This window comes from Debaryomyces fabryi, assembly GCF_001447935.2.
Source record: "Debaryomyces fabryi strain CBS 789 chromosome Unknown contig00024, whole genome shotgun sequence".
NCBI classification, from domain to species: domain Eukaryota; kingdom Fungi; phylum Ascomycota; class Pichiomycetes; order Serinales; family Debaryomycetaceae; genus Debaryomyces; species Debaryomyces fabryi.
This window is the reverse complement of record NW_015385450.1, coordinates 74,670-93,833: the sequence shown is the minus strand read 5'-3', so window position 1 is coordinate 93,833 and position 19,164 is coordinate 74,670. Positions and strand designations below refer to the sequence as shown.

Below are 19,164 nucleotides of genomic sequence, written 5' to 3'. Positions count from 1 at the left end.
TCGGGTAATTCTGCATAATTTAGGGAAAGTTGCAACAACCTTCAGCAATACATCTTTCATGAGACTGATAAATATTGTTCCTATATATTACTCTTCAACATGAGAAGGAAATATAATATATATGTTAATGAGCAAAATATTAGAAAATGTTGTAATAATATTGAATTTAATTTTAAAGAGAATTTTACTTTTTTTGAGAAAGTTGTAAATTTTGAAGTGATAATTAATTTCTGATCTTATAATAGAGGCTAAGAAATTACCTTGTACACTGTATACAAATCTATGACCAAAGTAAAGTAAGCCATTGCAAACCTTTTAATGGTTCCAAAGGAGGTTCAGGGTTCTCTTCATAATCTGCGAATAAGCTTGTTAAGTCTACATCTTCAGGCATTATTAATTTTGTTCCTTTGAAAAATTTCCAGAAGACATATAATACCGCGAATAAGGGAATCACGAAATATGAACTGAAAAATGATGATATCTCAAAATTACCATACAAAAAATTGGAGAACCCACTTGTGAGCAATATTAAACCTGAAAAAAATAAGGAAATCCATGCCGCTTGAGGGGCATACTTAAATGTATACGGGAGTTGCTCTCTTTTGTAACCTTGTACTTTCATCGCTTTGGTCAAAAATATATGGTTAAGGGAGATCGAACACCAACCTAGAAGTAAATTCGAGGAGGTGATATTCTGGAACCACAGGAAAACTGTCGATGAGCTTGCCGAACTTGACATATATGCCAATGGAATAAATAAAGATACAGTTATAACTCCAAAATATGGGAGACCCTTTTTATTTGTTTTAAGAAATATGCTTGGTGCTTGTTTCTTCGAAGCCAATGCAAATAATGATCTTGAACCTTGAATAATCGATAAATTGGCTGCAGAGAAAGCAGATGTCAAAACCACGGCATTTATGACGTGAGGTAATCCTTTTATTCCTGCTCTTTTAATGGCAATTACAAAAGGTGAACCAGATGCATTACCTGTAGATGATACTATGTTGGATCTTTTGAAGAAAGAACTAAAGTTAAAACAAACACTATGAAAAAATATAATGTAAAAACTCGAACAACTAAATTTGGTCAGTATGATGTATTAAAAAAGATTCATTTTGGTAATGCAGTAATAAGTGAATATACATACGAATTCTTTTTGCAGCTGTAAAAATGCTTCGACGAGGATTCTGGGTTTCACCTCCATATAAACTAATGGTTTGAATACCTCCATAAGAATAAACTACGCCGGAGACGCATTTCCAGAACGCTAGAAATCGACCTAATGAACCCGTGCTATAATATTCATTCCAAGGAGTTTCTTTCCAATATCTAAAGCCTAATCTTTCTTGTCCTTTGGCACCACCTAAATCGATAATCAAACAAGCGAGGAACAATCCAACGATCAATAAAACCTTAAGAATTCCAAGGTAAAATTCTACTTCACCATAGAACCTGACACTATAAGAATTTGTGGCAATAATTATGATTCCAAATATAGAAATCCAAAGTGCCGAATTAATATCTGTCCAATAAGTCATTACAACTGCTGTTGCTGCTAACTCAGATGGGACGATGGCTGCATAAATATTAATCCAACCTAAAGCAAAGCCTAATGCTTCATCAATAAATTGTTCTGAATGCCTGACATAAGATCCGGTAACCGGCATTAAAGTAGACACCTCAACATTAGCTATTTGATTTAGACCCACAATAAATCCGACAAATATATAAGCTACCAACATACCAACATTACCCCTAAAAATAGTTAGTAGATGCTTTAAAAATTAGAAGTAAAGACTTACTTATTATGATACATACGCAAGTGCTAGAGTACTTCCAGAAGATAAAAATAAGCCAGTACCAAATATTCCAACCAAAGCTAGCATTTGAATATGTCTTTGTTTCAAGCCTCTGGTCAAGTTGTCTTCTGTTTTAAAAACTATGTTTGAATATTCAAACTCTTCTATTGTTTGTTCATGATACCCATTTTTTTTGTCTTGTTTCTGAAACAGGTTTTTATGCTTGTCCATATCCCGATCGATATCAATAACATCGTTTGAAGACAGAGACATTTTGTTTCTATATAATTATATTGGTTAATAATAATGTCCATTCATTAGATTTATATAGCTTTTATTGAGGCTGAACATTGTCGTTGAAGCCACATTTAAGACGCTTATACAATACACACCATAAATTGCAACCAACATCTATTGTAATCTAAATAGTACCAAATGCACAGTTTACAATAGTATAAGTAACCGAAATATGAACAAATACCCTGTATTTAGCTCAAAACGAACTAAGAATTTTAAAATATTATTAGTCTCACGTCAATATTTCGCATACATATACATATTGCCTTGTATTTTGCGCGATTTTGCAGCCACAATGATCTCACCTATTGACGACAATATTTATGGGATTAAAACATATTGAATACATACTTGTTAGTTTATTAGAATATAATCAGTTTTATTAAAATAATTATATAATCAATTTAATCCTAAAGCCTCTCTCTGCGATTTCGATTCAGGATCAAAATATGGAACCTCTGCTAAGGATGAAACTCTTGTTCCATGTCTTTCTTCTTTTCCTTCGTGATCCCAGACTGCGAAGTGTTGGGAGACTCTATTGTCCCACAAGGCGGAAGTACCTAAACCTTCTTTTGTTGGTTTCCAATTGAATCTAACCTGAATATCTAAATTCTTTTCGAAAACTTCAAACAAGTATTCTAAGATAACCTTGCTTTCTTCAGGCTCCAAACCAACAATTCTTCTTGTCATAGAGCGGTTTACAAATAAAGATTTCCAACCAGTTGCTGGGTGAGTTCTAATAATTGGATGCTCTCTTTCAATGTTTGCACTTCCTCTCAACGGATTTTCACGATCAACGTATTTGTTTGCAGAAATATAAATAGCAGTTTTACCTTCTAAAAATTCTTGAAACGCTGGAGACAATTTATCATAAGCAGCATAGCCAGATGACCAAACAGTGTCACCGCCTACATCAGGAATTGCATCATTATGCAAATGAGTGATTCCTGGTGGTTGCAATTCATGAGTAAGATCTGTGTGCCAGATACTAGTTCCTTGTCCAACGGCATTCTTAAAATTAATATCCAAACCGTTTCTTCTGAATAAGTCTTGCCAAATAACAGTAATTCCATGAAGTCCGGGAACATGAACTTGTTGAGCATGTTTTTCAACTGTCCCCCAATAACTTCCCAATTCAAGTTGTTTTTGAGGGGACAAATCTTGATCTCTGAAAAATACAACTACTCTTTCAGCGATTAGCAAAGCCAACTCATCCTTCTGCTTATCATTTAAATCCTTCAATTGTAAACCGATAATCTCGGTACCAATATGCTTGGTTAAATTTCTAACTTCCTTGGCGGCACTAAATAATGCCTTTTTCTCAGGATCAGCATTCTTGCCTCGTTCAATGTAAGGTGTTTCTGTGCTTCTTATGGCTTCTGCTTGGTCAAGGAAGATGGGAATATCTTCAGTTGGGGGTCTTTCTGGATATCCTCTTGACAAGTCAACACCGGCCTTCTCTAACCTTTCTCGAGTTGTACTAGGCAACCTCTCAACCCATGAGTCAGCAAAACCACCCTTATAAGAAGATCTGAAATCACGTTTTTTGCTATTTGTATTCAAGCGAGCAATACTTACTACCGCTTCTTCTAAATCGAAGTCGGTGGAATTAGGTTTTATCACTTCTGCAGTTGGAGCCATTGTTTGTTTTGAATGTTAATAGGATCAAGACAAAATGAAAAACGATTCTCAATCAGTGTCTTTATAGTCTTAATATTAGTAATATTTCAAAGATTAATGTGTTGACTGTGGCTAGATTATTAATAAAAATTCATGCATGAAAGATAATGCATCAATTTGTTTTGAATTATCTGAGAAATAGCAAATATGGAGAAATTAATGCTATTAACTGTGGCAATATTGTGTCAGTAGGAAAGATCCTTAAAATTATCTGAACCTGATACAATAAGTGACAACTTTATTTATCTAGTTCGGCTTCGGCTTCGAAAAGTTGTGGTTTGAGTAAACTCGTCCTTATTATAAATTCCTCAGGGCTTTAGTGGGAGAAATAAACAAAGTGTGGATCTAAGTATAATTCAGTTTTTTGCTATCAATCTTGCGCAACTTTCTGATTATTTTAGTTCGTAGCCATGTCTTAACCACAGTAATTATCTGAAAACCTTCAAGTATGGGCTTAATTAAGTAAAACTCTAGATTCTGACTAACATAAATATTCCAATATCTTATATTCAGTATACAGGGGTAGATTGCAAGTTTTTATTTTGAGATAATACTTAAACATATTATATAATTTCTATTTGTGTAACGCTATTAAGTTCTATAAGCACTAAATATATATCTTTTCAGTTTCACTATATACTAATTCAAAGGATCTTTACAGCGTGACATCAATCTATAGTGATTTTATCAATAATGTACCTTTCCTTGACCTTTTCATCCCTTCGAATAAAATGAACTGCAATACCTGTCATAATCAACCCAAATGCACTTAAGCAAGCAGTATATGTAAATCCAATAAAATATCTGGGACTATCATTGGTATCCCAAACAAATATCGGAACAAATGCACCGGTAACATAAGCTAGCGTATTTGTACATACAACAACAAAATTTCTCTTCATATCATCTTCAAATAATAATCTATTAACCCAAGAAAAAATTTGTGGTTGACCCCAAGATGTAGGCACCCCTACCAAAAAGTAACAAAACCAATGAAGACCTCGTGGAATATGCCACCCTGAGAGTAACGAGCATCCAATTAATAAACAAACAAAATAGGCAAATACGAAATAATGATTCTTCTTACCTCCTATGAAATCAGCAAAGTACGACATGATTATAGCAACAGCGATACCGACACCCGATAATACTGCAGGCATTCTATTATATACTTCTTGAGGTTCCTTTAGTCCTAATTTCATCCAGCCTTCAAATGTGGGCTGATTTATTGCAGAACAACTATTATTGTAAGCAAGAAATACTAATGGGAAGACATATATGTGCCAGGTATTGAAGAAACTCTTGATTTTTTTCCACGTATATTTTCTACGGGTATTGAGTTGTGCTCCAATTCTTCTTCGTCTTTCTAAAGCAACTAGTTTGTCATCTTTTGTCCAATACCATGCATTTGTGGTTGAAGGGGTGTTCGGATCAACAAACATTGTATATATCCCGATGGGAAAGGAAATTACTGCATCAAAAACAAACATCCATTTGAAAGCAGGCAAACTACTACCCGCAAAGTTATTCAAAATTGTACTTTGTAAAGGACCAGAAACCAACCCAGATGCAACTCCAGCAACAGCAAAAAAGGTAGAACGCTTACTCAATTCTTTTGTGCCATACCATGAACCAACTAAGTATTCTAAACCAGGGAAATAGCCAGATTCTGTTAACCCTACAAAAAACCTAATTGCATATAATCCGTTCAATGACTTACAAGTAATCATTAATACAGTTAATATAGCCCAGATAATTTCTAAACCACCCAAGTAATAACGAGCACTAATCCGATGAAGTATTAAATTCGATGGAATTTGCCCAATAATATAACCCACTGTCCATAATGTATTGAGATAGTTATATTGATTCTGGTTCATAGTATAATACTCATCCATACCATTTATATATGCTGTCTTCATGTTAGAGGCATTCAACTGCTTAATAAAGTAGCCTAACATAGAAGAGCTTATAAGAAAAAAGTCCAATTTCATCAAAAACTTCTTTTCAGTTGGATGCTTATCGACAGAATCCCATAAAAATAACTTAAACTTGTACCATTTTGAAGTTTTTCTATAGAGTTTCTCTTCTTCTGATAAGTTTAATGTTAAATCAATGTAAGGTGTGTCATCATCATTTGAATCAGAAGCAGAAATACGTCTTTCATTAACTATCTCTGTAGTCTTTTTGGGTGATGAGTCAATCAGGTTGTAGCCATTATTATTATAGCTAATGGCATCACTCTCTTCAATACTTGGAGACTTTTGCACTGCTTCACGCATTTTTTTCTACTTTCTGTCCTCAGAATTTTCATCAAGTTATAGAGATTCAACCTCCTTTAATAGAGAACGCAGCATACTTCTCCGAACTAAATCATTAATTATGAATTGCTTACGCATCAGAAGACTGAGACACATATAACTGTGTCTTATTAGATGATTCCGTCATGAGATTACTACTAACAATAACTGAATGATTGTGGAAAGATGTGGATGTAAAAGCTGTGGTTGTAAAAGCTGTGGTTGTAAAAGCTGTGGACGCAAAATTAACAGAACTCTGGTTTCAAATATTTGCGGGTTGTTTAGCGCTAAAATCAACGGAAAAACTTTCAGCCTCTATCTGATAAGGAAAAGTGGTATTCTGATTCGTCCCATCAGAATAGTTATACACAGTATTAATATACCCTTAGACATGATTAATAATCAGTAAGAATGTTAATAAATTCACTCTATTTTGGATAGGATTTGGTATTAAATTAAGAGTCTTATTTGAGAGTATGTCAAATGTGTCAAAAATACGTAGTATTGACAAAGCCTATATTGAGAAAAAATTATGAATTAGCCATATATAGTTAAAGCGATAAAAATGTATTCTTCAAATGAAGTTAGGTTTCCAAACCTTCTAATGGTATTTCAGACCCAAATCTATTCTAAAGTTTTCTGAACATATCAATTAGATTCAAATCTTTTACTAGCTTCCTCCCAGTTTATAACGTTCCAAATGGCTTTGAAGTAATCTACCTTAACATTTTGATATTGCAAATAATAGGCGTGTTCCCAAGCGTCAATTGCAATTAATGGAATTAGAGGACCCGTGACTGTGTCTTGATTATACGTTGTAACAACATCTAAGTTCCCACCATTTTGATTGTTTTTGACAATGAATGCCCACCCTGAACCTTGAATACTTGCCAATTTTGCATTTGTAATGCTAATCAAATTATCAACAGATCCATACTGCTCGACGATTTTTTTGCCAAACTTCGTATCAGATCCGGGATGTTGTCCACCATTCTGAGATTTAGGTGCTAAACTTTTCCAAAATAAGACATGATTAGTATGACCCCCTCCATGGAATTTGATATTTTGCTGAATTTCAATAGCTTTTTTAACATCACCTTGGGCTTCTGCTTCAATTAGTTGTTCAATTGCGCTATTGTAGCCATTAACATAAGTCTGGTGATGTTTCTTGTGGTGAATTTCATTAATCTTAGCAGAAATATAAGGTTCCAATGAATCATAGGCCCAATCTAATTGGGGTAATTCAATCTTATTTTTACCAAATGCTGTGTTATTCGTCATCCCTAATTGTTAATACTCAAGTAAAGTTCGTATTTAATCAATTTGTAAGGAAAAAAATATCGTTTTTATAGTGGGACTTCACCCATACTTATACCTTAATGGTTATGTCGAATTGCTTCCGTGATATACGAGGACGATGCAAACCTATGTTTTTCACACTTGGTCAACCACAATTGTGTTCATACTGATACTTTACATAAACAATTTGCTACTCTGCCACCTTGGCTCCTTTAATTGAGAATGAGCCACATGTAAACCGAGAATTGTGCCCATTAGCAGCAAATGTGAAGAGTGACTGATGCCTGACATAAATGAATTCTGATGTTTGCTAAGCAATATCTAGCCACTTCTGATAAAATATTTGCTCAATTTATGACCCACATCGATTACTGGATAGGATAAGATAAATGCTCAATGTATACATGGTTTATAAGAAGGATCATTATTGAAAAATTTGTAAAATTCTGATCAATATTATATCAAAATATTATTAATCAATTACGTGTTTATACATGCTACTTACATTACTAAGTTAATATCCGTGAGCAAATTAGGTAAATCTATATATCTCGTCCTTTCATTCTATGTGCCAAAATATGTAGTATAAAGGCTTCATATCATGTGACTGCTGCAATTTTTAACCAAAAATATAATGTAGGCGATTATTTTAGGTAAAAGTAAGATATCGAAAAGTGGCGGGAACAAACTATAAACTGAATTTCAATCAAATTCTTTAATAGCTAGAACCACTTAATATCAAATATCTTTTTTTGAAGAGTACTAATTAGGATTATTCAAATCAACTTCTAGAGGGTTAATTACCTTCGTTTTATAAAAAAGCTTGTACCCTAGTATGAGGAAAACGTTAACAGCTATTCCAATATATGAGGTAATAAAAAGTTTATAGTGAAACGAGGTAATGAAAGCACTATATCCATTAAAAATAGTGACAATTGCAATTAGAAATAGAGCCCCATAAGATGTATAAGGTTGAAACCACATTCGGAAAGGGATTTCTTCTCGACCAATGTTTTGAGCTTTAATAGATCTATGATATCCAATATATGCAATTAATATATAAATCCAATTTATGATTCCAAAAACAGAAACTGTGCTGGTGATATATCCGAAGACTTCTGCTGCAGATTCTTTAGTGTTCATATAAGCCAACAATCCAAAAAGTGCAGCAAATGAACAACCTATGAAAGGAACATTGAAACGATTCAATTTTAAGAAAATCTTTGGTGCCGCCCCATCCTTGGCTAAACCGTATATTTGACGCGAGCAGATATAAAGATCAGTATTGGCAGAGCTAGAAATGAATATTAATAAACATGCATTAATGAATGAAGGTAGAACTTTAATTCCTGAAGATTTGATAGCAATAACATATGGAGAGGCATTAGCATTGGTACCATTTGCATTCACTAACAATGGATTTTCTGGGGAAACTGCTAAACCTAACAAGAAGACCCCGAAAATGTAGAAGAAGCAAATCCTGAAAATGACCTGCCTGGATGCTTTCGGTATTGTTTTCTTTGGTGTTGGTGATTCCCCAAATATTATGCCAACCATTTCAGACCCCACAAATCCAAATATGGACTGAATCACACATGCCCACCAACCTAGAAATTTTCCTTTGTTACCATCTACTAGATAAGGTAAAAACCCGGTTTCCTTCCAGAATCTGAATCCAATTGTTTCATGATTTGGTGTTCCCCCACATGTGATCACAATACAGACGATAAAAATTATGATTAAAACTAGTAACTTACTTGCAGCTAACCAGTATTCGATCTCACCATAAATGCGGACGCTGAAATAGTTGCTTGCAATGACCAATACGTATAACACACTTATCCATATTGCAACATTCAAGTCATCTCTCCAAAATTGGATTACTAAACCAGCTGCTGTCAAATTAGCGGATAAAACTATTGCATATTTAAAAAAATAGTTCCAGCCTGCCGCAAAGCCAATTGCAGGATCAACATACTTTGTACAATAACCACTAAACCCTTTTTGCATTGGTAGAAAACTAGCCATTTCTGCTAAAGAGAATATAACTACCAATAATAAACTACCAGTGAAACAATATGCTAGAAATATACTAATCGTTCCTCCTCGTTTAAGCGCAGTTCCTGATCCAATTATCAATCCTGTACCTATAGCCAGTGCAAGAGTTAACATCGAAACATGTCGTTCTTTAAAATTACGAGCAAGGTTGTCATGGCTCGATTCAACAGGGTTTTTAGTTGCCTCTAAATCTGTAACAGATATTTGTTCAGAACCCTTTTCTGATAAATCTTTAGACATTTTCAACGTTTAAGCGATATTTTTGCAAACATTTTTAACTAGTAATACTTAGAAAGTTTTATACTCCGATGCTATATTCTGCACGTGAGACGGTGATATCAAAGATTGAACGGCTAAAAAAACTGTGGTTCAAAACTAGTGTTAAAAACACCGAATTGAATATGCGAACGCCGTTTAGATAAAAAATATGTACATGAAGTAAATATTATCAAATTAGTTTTTCCATATTATATTGCATAATATCATATATAAAACATTGATACTAATTATATAAGTAATAGTTATTTCATGTAATATTGAATGTATATCCTGCCATCTCAAATGTCATGATACAGTATTTATTCTTTATTACTAAATAATTTCCAAGATCCTATAAATTCTTAAGCACCTGGCTTAAGAAAAATGGACAGCAATTCGTTTATTTAGAAGCGCTCGAATGACCCGAATTTGAATCCTCAACGTGATTTATTTCTAATTTTTCATGTAACTCACTATCTGTTAAGAACGGAATAGTTGGTTCCCATGAAGCTGATCTCCATGCTGGAATTCCTTCATCCCACAATTGTCCAATTTCTTCTAATCTCTTACCCTTAGTCTCAGGGAAAAAGAAGAATACATGAAGGAACATGCAACCACAGAAAGTAGCAAAAATCATGTATGTTTTCCAAGTAATGTTTTTGAATGCTGATGGAGTGAACATTGCAATTGCAAAATTAAAAATCCAATTTGCTGATGTCGTAAAACATGCCCCTCTTTGTCTTGAGGCACTGTCACCCCAAACCTCAGCACAATACATCCAGATACATACACCCCAACTATATGCGAATGATACAACAAACAAGTAACAACAAGCAATTACGCCTTTGGCTGCAGTCGAGTTACCAGGGGGGATCCTTAATCTAACAGTATCGTTACCTCCAACATTATCAGTGGGCTCAGCATAGGTCGAGAGCAAACCGCCAACCGCAAATTGCCATATCATCATGAATGCCGCACCACTCAATAATATAGGCCTTCTACCGAATATATCCATTAAATATAATGAAGGAGCAGTCATAACAAAAAATAGAACATACTGAATAGAAGACGCAATTAAATTTGCGTCACCCAGATAGCCAGCCATATCAAAAACATAAACAATATAATACATTAATGTGTTCATCCCTGTCAATTGTTGCCATATTTGAGCAAAAGTAGCTGTTACGGTTCTAAGGAGGTATTTACGTTTGAATAGATCTGCATAAGTGAAAGATTTGATATTTTCTTCTGCCAAAATTTGATCCTTAATCTCAGTGATCTCAATCATGACATCAGGATCTTCTCTATCGCCTTTAGCCTGAATCTTCGCAACAATATATTCTGCTTCTTCCCAACAACCTTGCTTAGCTAGCCATCTAGGTGACTCAGGGATAAAAAAACAGCCGATGAACAATAAAAGGCCAGGAACAATTTGCAACCCCCATGATAATCTGAATGAAGCCACGCCATTAATGAAATGTAAAGCATAACAGACATAGAACATAACTAAGATTCCTAATGTGACCGAAAGCTGAAATAATCCACCTATAAATCCTCTTATTTTTCTTGGTGCCAATTCTGTACCGTAAACTGGGGCCACCGAGGAACCAAACCCAACACCAAATCCAGAAATGAAACGACCAATAATCAATTGGACGACGCTCTGCGAAGAAGATTGAATTGCTGCCCCAACACACCAAAAAAATGCACAAAACATCAACGACATTCTTCTCCCAAAAGGTTCTGAAATGAAAGCAGAAGACAATGCCCCAAAGAACGACCCAAGAGACATAGATGCTGTAATAAATCCTTGAAGTGTAGAATTGGGCGAGTTGAAGAAATCTAAGTAGTTATCATCTCCAATGAATAAAGACATCGAAGAGATATCAATACCAAACATCATGCCAGATATACAAGAAATACCAACAACAATATAGACGTTATGAATGTTCGGAAAACCATCCAAAAAGGTTTTAAACTTTAAAGCCGGGGCTAGTAATTTATCTTCGTATCCCATTTTGCAATATTGTTTGAGTAGGTAATTTCAAAATCAAATTTTCTAACAATAGTTTTATCTTGGATCTGATTGCCTTTATAAGCATTTGATAATAATATGTTTTTGGGGTTCAGGCTACAATTCTCGGTTCTGATGAGCCAGGCCATCATAAATAGGTTTAATCAAATGGTTCCCTTATTCAACAATATGCGAGATTCCGAAATGTGGGGCAGCTTCCTGTACATCCAATTGTTTAATGGTATTGCGGGATTCTACTAAGGTTGCATTCAATCCCAAATTATACAATAATTGCTTCCCGCGGAAGCAAGCTATTTCATAAATATATTACCTAGGTGTTCGGCAAAGGTGAGTTTTTCGGAATTAGATTTTTGGTAATTCAGTTTGGTGCCTGTAATTTTGATTAGAAGATGTTCAATGATTTTCATCACGAACTACCAGCACTTACAATTATAAAACTACAGAGATGTTTTCTAATTGAACTAAAAAATTAGACTAGTATTTCCATCTGTAAAATATCCTAATGCAAGCTCATTTCGTTTTATAAAACTGGAAGATTTATTTTCAACCCGAGATCTCAACAATAGAAATCTCGGCAATACCTATTTGGTAACAAAGGATAAAAGATAACCCAAATTAAGAGTCCACCCGAAATCACGAGCAAAGATAAAAAGAGAACGTTTCTGGTGGGTGGGTGACGGGAGAGAACAAAAATTTGAATGAAAGACATATACACCACTATAAGCTAATTAACCGAAGTCGGGAGAAGAGTGGGAGTTGTTGTACTTGTAGTAGATGAGTGACATTTTACTACACCTAAAGCAATTGTAGTTCCTGCAGGGCAAATTCAAATCGGTTGAGAGATAATTTTCATATTTGTTTCTGACAAAGAAAGGACATGCGGAAAATGCTTTTGTATCTTTATAGTACAATATTTCATCTCTAATTGAAAAGCCATAAGCAGGGTATTTATCTTTGTCCAAAGACAAACCAAATGCGGGGAAATCATCGCTTGAAAGAACGGATAACTTAACCCCAGCTTCATTTTGAAGCGTCCCATCATCATTTACAGTAAATCTAACAATATCCCCAAGAGGATCAACAGCTGTACTGTTTCCAGCATATAACTCATTGTACTCTTTATGTTTGGTTATTAGAACATTGTCAAGCTCGGGATCATGTGTTACCATACGGAGCTCGAACGGTTTACTTGTAAGAGCAGAACATATAAATACACATAAAGCGACAGCACTAGATAATCTCATTTTTATTATTGATTATCATAGAATTAATTCTAAAGTAATATCTGGTAAAATATGTATATTTATACATGATGGATATCACATAATTCTAAAAAAAATGTATTCATAACCTTCCCCTCCGACATATCATAACTTGATTTAAGTTTCATTCATAAACAAAGCACCGCTATGGGTCATGTTAGATATGCTGTAATCGATCATGTTATGGCTTTAAGTCGAAAACTGCTATCAAATGAATAAATAATTCTCTCGAGATGTGAGTTCGATGTTATTATAAGTTCTCCTTAAGTCTAGAAACCAACTTTAAGTTCATTCTTTCTAATTCAATAGATTAGGAATGCATTTATGTTTGGTTAAAGGAATATATATGTTCTATTTTTATAAACAGAAATGTCTCTAAAAATAGATGATTAGTAGCGCAAGTCTCAATAGATTAGAATTCGCATCTAAAAGAAATAACATTGATAGCGTGAAATAATCAGTGAACAAGAGAACACAATATTCAAACATACAAAGTTTCAAAACAAAAGTTTATAAGATTTTTACACTATCAAGCAAATAGAGCTGATTAAAAATATAAACAGAAGAATAATAATACAACAACCAGCTTACACAGAAGTTCTGTCATTAGTCTACACCTGGTTGTGATTTTTGACTTTTTCATTACTTTATCCCTTTAATATTCTCTTCGATTTTTATTTCGATAAGCGGTATAATTATCATTTTCCTCAATTACTTCTAATCATGAATACTTGTTAGTTTCCTAGTTCAAAGGCAAATTCCAAACATTCATCAAAATTTCCTGCACCTTCTTGTATTCTTTAACAATCACTTGATAGGTTATAAAGGACTTACTTAGCTATACTGTCTTAGCTTTTAATAAAAGAATGACGAGCTTATCTAAATGCAAGCAATTTCCTCTGATAATGTTTTGCAATCGCGGCTATGTATGTAATTTATCTATATGTGCGAATTTAAAATGTGGGGGGCTGTTATTTACAATTGTTGTTCAAAATCATTGCAGATTGACCCTTGCTTTAAAAACTAGCCCCCCCTTCTCCAACCACAAAAACCTTTAAATTATTACTATATCACCAAAAAAGTTTTCTGAATATATAGCACGGATTGTAGTAGTTCTTGTATTCAGAAGAGAGGGCGAAGAACCATTATTAGCTGCTGCAGAGACTTCTAGGACTAAGGTATATTTTGCAGATGTATAATCATTTTCTATTTTATTTAAAATGGTTACTTACGAACAAAATGGTTAAACATGAAAAGACTAAAAGATTCCAAATTTGACAAGCAAAAACTATCTGGTCGCTTTAACACAATCCCATATCTTTTATTAATTAACATTCGTTTTGTCTGAGTTTGGACATAGTATCGTTGAAAAAAGGTACAACAAAAGATTTATCTTTTAATCACAATGGTTTAATGGCAAATGCTAAAGCGAAACAAGCATAAGTTGACTTAGAACCAAATATGAGAATTATCACTGCACTTCATGTCCTCCTATTAAATTCAGCTGTTTTTTTATACCCAAATACCTTCATAAAATTTGGTTGTCTTTGACAAAATAAAATACTATACAATCAGTTGTACCTATATAATGAAACATGCACAACATAAATAAATTACATTACTGGTTATTACAAGCATTAATCTAGTATAGTTTGAAGAAATATTTGAACTTTGCAGATCTATTTATTTTCTAGATGATCCATCAATCTTCGAATAAATTTGGATTTCGAATTATTACGATAGAGGTAATTTTATTGAATGAAAGAAGCTTATAACTGCATAAGAGGTGTGTAAGTGGGAAAAGCCCACTTTCTCTTTCACCAGATGATGCGCATTGATTTGTATCGAACTGAAGGAACTGGAGCAACCTAAATAGCGAAACATATTACAATATTAAAGCATAAATGTAGGATTGACAAATTTATTATGAAAATCTTAAGTATTTCTCTAGAACACTATTGAACAAGCCATCTTTATATTGCAACTAAAGCTTCCTTATAGTTCCCCAGAATCAATTTCTGCGAATATATAGATGTTACACAAACCCAATCACACCCAATTTCACGAAATGCCGAGGATCTGGCCGTTACTTTTTAAAATTAGCTGGCAGTTTGATGCGCATGCAGAACGATGAGTAAGAAGATTCTTCATACAGCTTAGGAGCCCGGAACATATAGCATAAACTATTGTCACTCAAACAGTTGACATTTGGTATAAAAACTCAATAGACCCTATGTAACATCAACTCTTCTGGTACTAGTTCCAGAATACTAGAATTTATTTTCAGCTATTCTTTAACTATCAAATATAGTAATTTTTATCTTCTGAATCTTCTATAGCAACTTATCTAGAATAATATTGAAATATTTTCCGCTTAATAGTTCGGTATGTACATGCTCGGTCTGGTTTGGTTCTAGACGCTGAGTCAGGCACCAATAAAGAAGTATATATATATGCAGTACAATCTATTTACACAAGCGTATCTCGAGAAAATATTGCATACCCAAGGTAAAGACAATTACCATGTGAATTAGGCAAATGCTTGCAGAGGTAATGCCTACAACTCGCTTCTAACTACGTTGATTGACTGCTGCTTCTTAACGACAGTGTCAGATCTATTATTCTTCACGGATAATCTTCGATATTACTTAATCGAGCGAGACAAGTAGCATGCTTTTATCAAGTTAAATCCATAGTATGTACAGGTCATGCCTCTCTACATGATACTGCAAACATATAAGATTGTGTTTCTAATATAGTGTGTTCATATAGAGGTAGGTTTCCGTATTATTACAGTTTATTTATACATCAGACTTTAGTTTGGTGTCAATGTAACATCAACTAATCGTTGTGCTTCAAATTGACTGTGGCCTGCATTCCTGGCTACACACCGCCTTACTAATATTAGTCTGTGAGTTCAAACTTTATTTGGAACCAACAGAAGTAATTTAAGTTTTTGGTTATGAACCTGTGACGCATGGAAATGCCCAGGAATTTCGATTTTTTAACCAGCGACTTACATCAAACATATTTTCTTGTCCAAGCCCATGCAAAAATCAATCATTAAAAAGCTTAATTTTAAACCGCTATTTTTCCGCTTGCTTGCTTCAGTCTGTAATACTGCAAATATAGCCATTAGAAACCGCATATTTCTTTCGTGAGATTATAAAACATAAAACTCTCGTAAGCATTGTAAAAATTTGTTCGTGAACGAGAACTATTTCTCGTATTGAAGTTAGCTTATGAGCTCCGTTTAGCTTTTTAGTGGGGGTAAAAATGCGGAGACAAGTGAATTACTATACCTAAATTCGTGTTTCGTACATATTCTCTCGAACAAGTATATTTCGAGCATAATTTATTATTAAATCCTGCATTGTCATGAGGCAAGTTTTTACCCTTATATGCATTATTGACGAACGTTCAAAATATATTTGACAAGCGTCCAATCAAATAGCATTGGGATACAGGGCTTTTGACTCAAAAGTGGCATGTTACGTCATTATACCTATAGTACTGTTCGGGTGGCTGCATATTTTTTTTTCCCTTTGTATAGCTGTTAAAAGTCCAGCAGACATAAACAAACCAGATTGTACTTGCCATCCGAAAACTATATATTGGGAAAGATTTCCTGAAGTTTTTGGCTATGTTTCTTCTATTTTTTTTCTTCAGCTTATATTTTTATTTTTCATATTATTTGCTAGGTTTTGATAACACAAAAAATAATATGGCTGTAAAGATTTGGGAGAGAACTAATACGTTAGGTCTTAAGGGGAGATCCCTTAGATTGGCCATTACCATCACAGCTGTTACAGGTTTCTCTTTGTTCGGTTATGATCAAGGTTTAATGTCTGGTATTATTACTGGTGATGATTTCAGTAAGGAATTTCCTGCTGTCACAGCAGAAGGTGCTGGCTCAGAACATTGGGCTACTGTTAATCAAGGTGCAATTACTTCATGTTATGAAATTGGTTGTTTCTTCGGTGCATTATTTGCCTTGTTCAGAGGTGACAAATTCGGAAGAAGGCCTATGGTGATTATTGGTTCATTACTTATTATTCTCGGTACAATTATTTCCACAGCAGCATTTGGTCCACATTGGGGATTAGGACAATTCGTCATTGGTAGAGTTATTACAGGATTAGGTAACGGTATGGATACTGCTACTATTCCTGTTTGGCAATCTGAAGTCTCTAGAGCGGAAAACAGAGGTTTCTTAGTTAACTTAGAAGGTTCAGTTGTTGCATTGGGTACATTCATTGCCTATTGGTTAGATTTTGGGTTATCGTATGTTGAGGGAGAACATGCATCTGTGCAATGGAGATTTCCCGTTGCATTCCAAATTTTTTTCGCTACTATTTTATTCTTAGGTATCATCAATTTACCAGAATCACCAAGATGGTTAATTGCTCACGGCTACAAAGATGAAGCTCATTATGTATTGGCAGCTTTAAATGATGTTGACATTAATGATGATTTAGTTATTGCCGAAAGTACTGTTATCACAGATGGTGTCAACAGATTTTCAAGATCGCAAGTTGGATTTAAAGAATTATTTTCTGGAGGAAAGCTGCAACATTTTTCAAGAATGGTCATTGGTGCATCTACTCAATTCTTTCAACAATTTACTGGATGTAATGCTTCTATCTATTATTCGACTGTTTTATTTCAACGTTTGAATATGCAAGAAACTTATGAGAAGTTACCGTTGGTTATGGGAGGTGTGTTCTCTACAGTTTACGCTTTAATGACTATTCCATCTTTCTTCTTGATTGATAGGTTGGGTAGAAGAGCTTTATTTTTGATTGGTGCTGCTGGTCAAGGTTTAGCATTCACTATCGCGTTTGCAAGTTTGATTAAGGATGATGGTGAAGATAAGGGTGGTCAAAAAGCTGCTGCATTTGGTATCTTCTTGTTTATTGCCTTCTTTGCCTTCACCATTTTACCATTACCATGGGTTTATCCACCAGAAATCAATCCATTAAGAACTAGAACTGTTGCTTCTGCTGTTTCCACTTGTACCAATTGGTTAACGAATTTTGCTGTTGTTATGTTTACTCCGCTTTTTATGGCCGAAAGTCAGTTCGGTTGTTACTTGTTCTTTGCCCTTTTCAATTACCTTTTCATTCCAGTTATCTTCTTCTTCTACCCTGAGACAGCAGGTCGTACTTTAGAAGAAATCGATATTATTTTTGCCAAAGCACATGTTGATAAGAGACAACCATGGAGAGTTGCTGCTGCCTTGCCTCGCTTATCCTTGAAAGAACAAGAAGAAGAAGGTAATAAATTAGGTCTTTTCGATGATTTCGAAAAGGAAGGATTTGAACAAAGTGAAAATATTTCATCTAATACATCTAACAAGTCACCTGAAGAAGGTTCAAATGATGAACCTTTAGTTAAACCTGCTGAAGTTTAGATTTAGAGTATTATATAATTATACATATACCCCACCCCATTAATATATTTCTACGTTATAATTGTTAGGAGATTTAAGATTTCAACTAAAAATTCACTGAATAATGCTAACAAGCGAGGGTCACTAATAAGAATTAAGAAAGTTTCTTATCTTACTTTTTCGTAAGTTGTTAAAAATCAGCCACAACCCTTATGCTAGTTCTTTAATTATTTATTCGATCGCCATGAGCCTGATACACAATAAGCAGTATAAGTTACGCCACTTTGATGTAGCCACGATTCAATGGATTTTGAGTATTTTATATGGTTGTTAAAAGTACACCAGCAACATTGTACTTCTTCAATATCTATATATTAGTGAAGAAGCAACTGTCATTATTGTTTCTCTTGAAGTTAAGTTATTATTACTTATTTTTCATTCAAGAACATGGATTTATCTTCCAGAAACCAATCCTTTAAGAACTAGAACTATCGCTACTGCGGTATCAACTTGTACTCGTTGGTTGACAAATTTTGAAGTCGTCATATTTATTCCTATATTTATCGGTGCTAGTAGTTATGGCTGTCATTTATTTTTGCTGTCATGAATTTCCTTTTTATTCCTGTCTTTTTATGGATTTACCCCGTAACTGCTGGGCGTACTTGGAAGAAATTGATATCTTCTTACATAGCACATGTTGGTAGGAGATTACCATGGAGAGTTGCTGCAACTTTGCCACACTTGAATTTTAAGGAACAGGAAGAAGAGTGAATCAAATTAG

General features: G+C 34.2%; 10 protein-coding genes across 10 annotated transcripts; 1 reads left to right on the top strand and 9 right to left on the bottom strand.

Moving 5' to 3' along the window:
- Positions 1-280: 280 nt before the first annotated feature.
- Positions 281-739, bottom strand: AC631_01683 (uncharacterized protein; the record flags this gene model as incomplete). The annotated part of the gene is made up of 1 exon (XM_015610513.1): positions 281-739. One exon carries the CDS (start codon positions 737-739, stop codon positions 281-283), a length of 459 nt encoding a protein of 152 aa, XP_015468702.1.
- Positions 740-1,079: 340 nt separating this feature from the next.
- On the bottom strand, positions 1,080-1,745 carry AC631_01682 (uncharacterized protein; the record flags this gene model as incomplete). Its single annotated transcript, XM_015610512.1, has 1 exon — positions 1,080-1,745. The coding sequence occupies one exon, from the start codon at positions 1,743-1,745 to the stop codon at positions 1,080-1,082; it is 666 nt and encodes a 221-aa protein (XP_015468701.1).
- A 63-nt stretch (positions 1,746-1,808) lies between these two features.
- On the bottom strand, positions 1,809-2,075 carry AC631_01681 (uncharacterized protein; the record flags this gene model as incomplete). The annotated part of the gene is made up of 1 exon (XM_015610511.1): positions 1,809-2,075. The coding sequence occupies one exon, from the start codon at positions 2,073-2,075 to the stop codon at positions 1,809-1,811; it is 267 nt and encodes an 88-aa protein (XP_015468700.1).
- Positions 2,076-2,498: 423 nt separating this feature from the next.
- Positions 2,499-3,740, bottom strand: AC631_01680 (TauD/TfdA dioxygenase family protein; the record flags this gene model as incomplete). The annotated part of the gene is made up of 1 exon (XM_015610510.1): positions 2,499-3,740. One exon carries the CDS (start codon positions 3,738-3,740, stop codon positions 2,499-2,501), a length of 1,242 nt encoding a protein of 413 aa, XP_015468699.1.
- Positions 3,741-4,447: 707 nt separating this feature from the next.
- AC631_01679 (uncharacterized protein) lies at positions 4,448-6,061 on the bottom strand (the record flags this gene model as incomplete). The annotated part of the gene is made up of 1 exon (XM_015610509.1): positions 4,448-6,061. The coding sequence occupies one exon, from the start codon at positions 6,059-6,061 to the stop codon at positions 4,448-4,450; it is 1,614 nt and encodes a 537-aa protein (XP_015468698.1).
- Positions 6,062-6,727: 666 nt separating this feature from the next.
- AC631_01678 (superoxide dismutase) lies at positions 6,728-7,360 on the bottom strand (the record flags this gene model as incomplete). Its single annotated transcript, XM_015610508.1, has 1 exon — positions 6,728-7,360. One exon carries the CDS (start codon positions 7,358-7,360, stop codon positions 6,728-6,730), a length of 633 nt encoding a protein of 210 aa, XP_015468697.1.
- A 780-nt stretch (positions 7,361-8,140) lies between these two features.
- On the bottom strand, positions 8,141-9,676 carry AC631_01677 (uncharacterized protein; the record flags this gene model as incomplete). Its single annotated transcript, XM_015610507.1, has 1 exon — positions 8,141-9,676. One exon carries the CDS (start codon positions 9,674-9,676, stop codon positions 8,141-8,143), a length of 1,536 nt encoding a protein of 511 aa, XP_015468696.1.
- Positions 9,677-10,094: 418 nt separating this feature from the next.
- On the bottom strand, positions 10,095-11,711 carry AC631_01676 (sugar porter family MFS transporter; the record flags this gene model as incomplete). The annotated part of the gene is made up of 1 exon (XM_015610506.1): positions 10,095-11,711. One exon carries the CDS (start codon positions 11,709-11,711, stop codon positions 10,095-10,097), a length of 1,617 nt encoding a protein of 538 aa, XP_015468695.1.
- A 746-nt stretch (positions 11,712-12,457) lies between these two features.
- Positions 12,458-12,973, bottom strand: AC631_01675 (uncharacterized protein; the record flags this gene model as incomplete). Its single annotated transcript, XM_015610505.1, has 1 exon — positions 12,458-12,973. One exon carries the CDS (start codon positions 12,971-12,973, stop codon positions 12,458-12,460), a length of 516 nt encoding a protein of 171 aa, XP_015468694.1.
- A 3,742-nt stretch (positions 12,974-16,715) lies between these two features.
- On the top strand, positions 16,716-18,404 carry AC631_01674 (uncharacterized protein; the record flags this gene model as incomplete). Its single annotated transcript, XM_015610504.1, has 1 exon — positions 16,716-18,404. The coding sequence occupies one exon, from the start codon at positions 16,716-16,718 to the stop codon at positions 18,402-18,404; it is 1,689 nt and encodes a 562-aa protein (XP_015468693.1).
- Between the last annotated feature and the right edge of the window lie 760 nt (positions 18,405-19,164).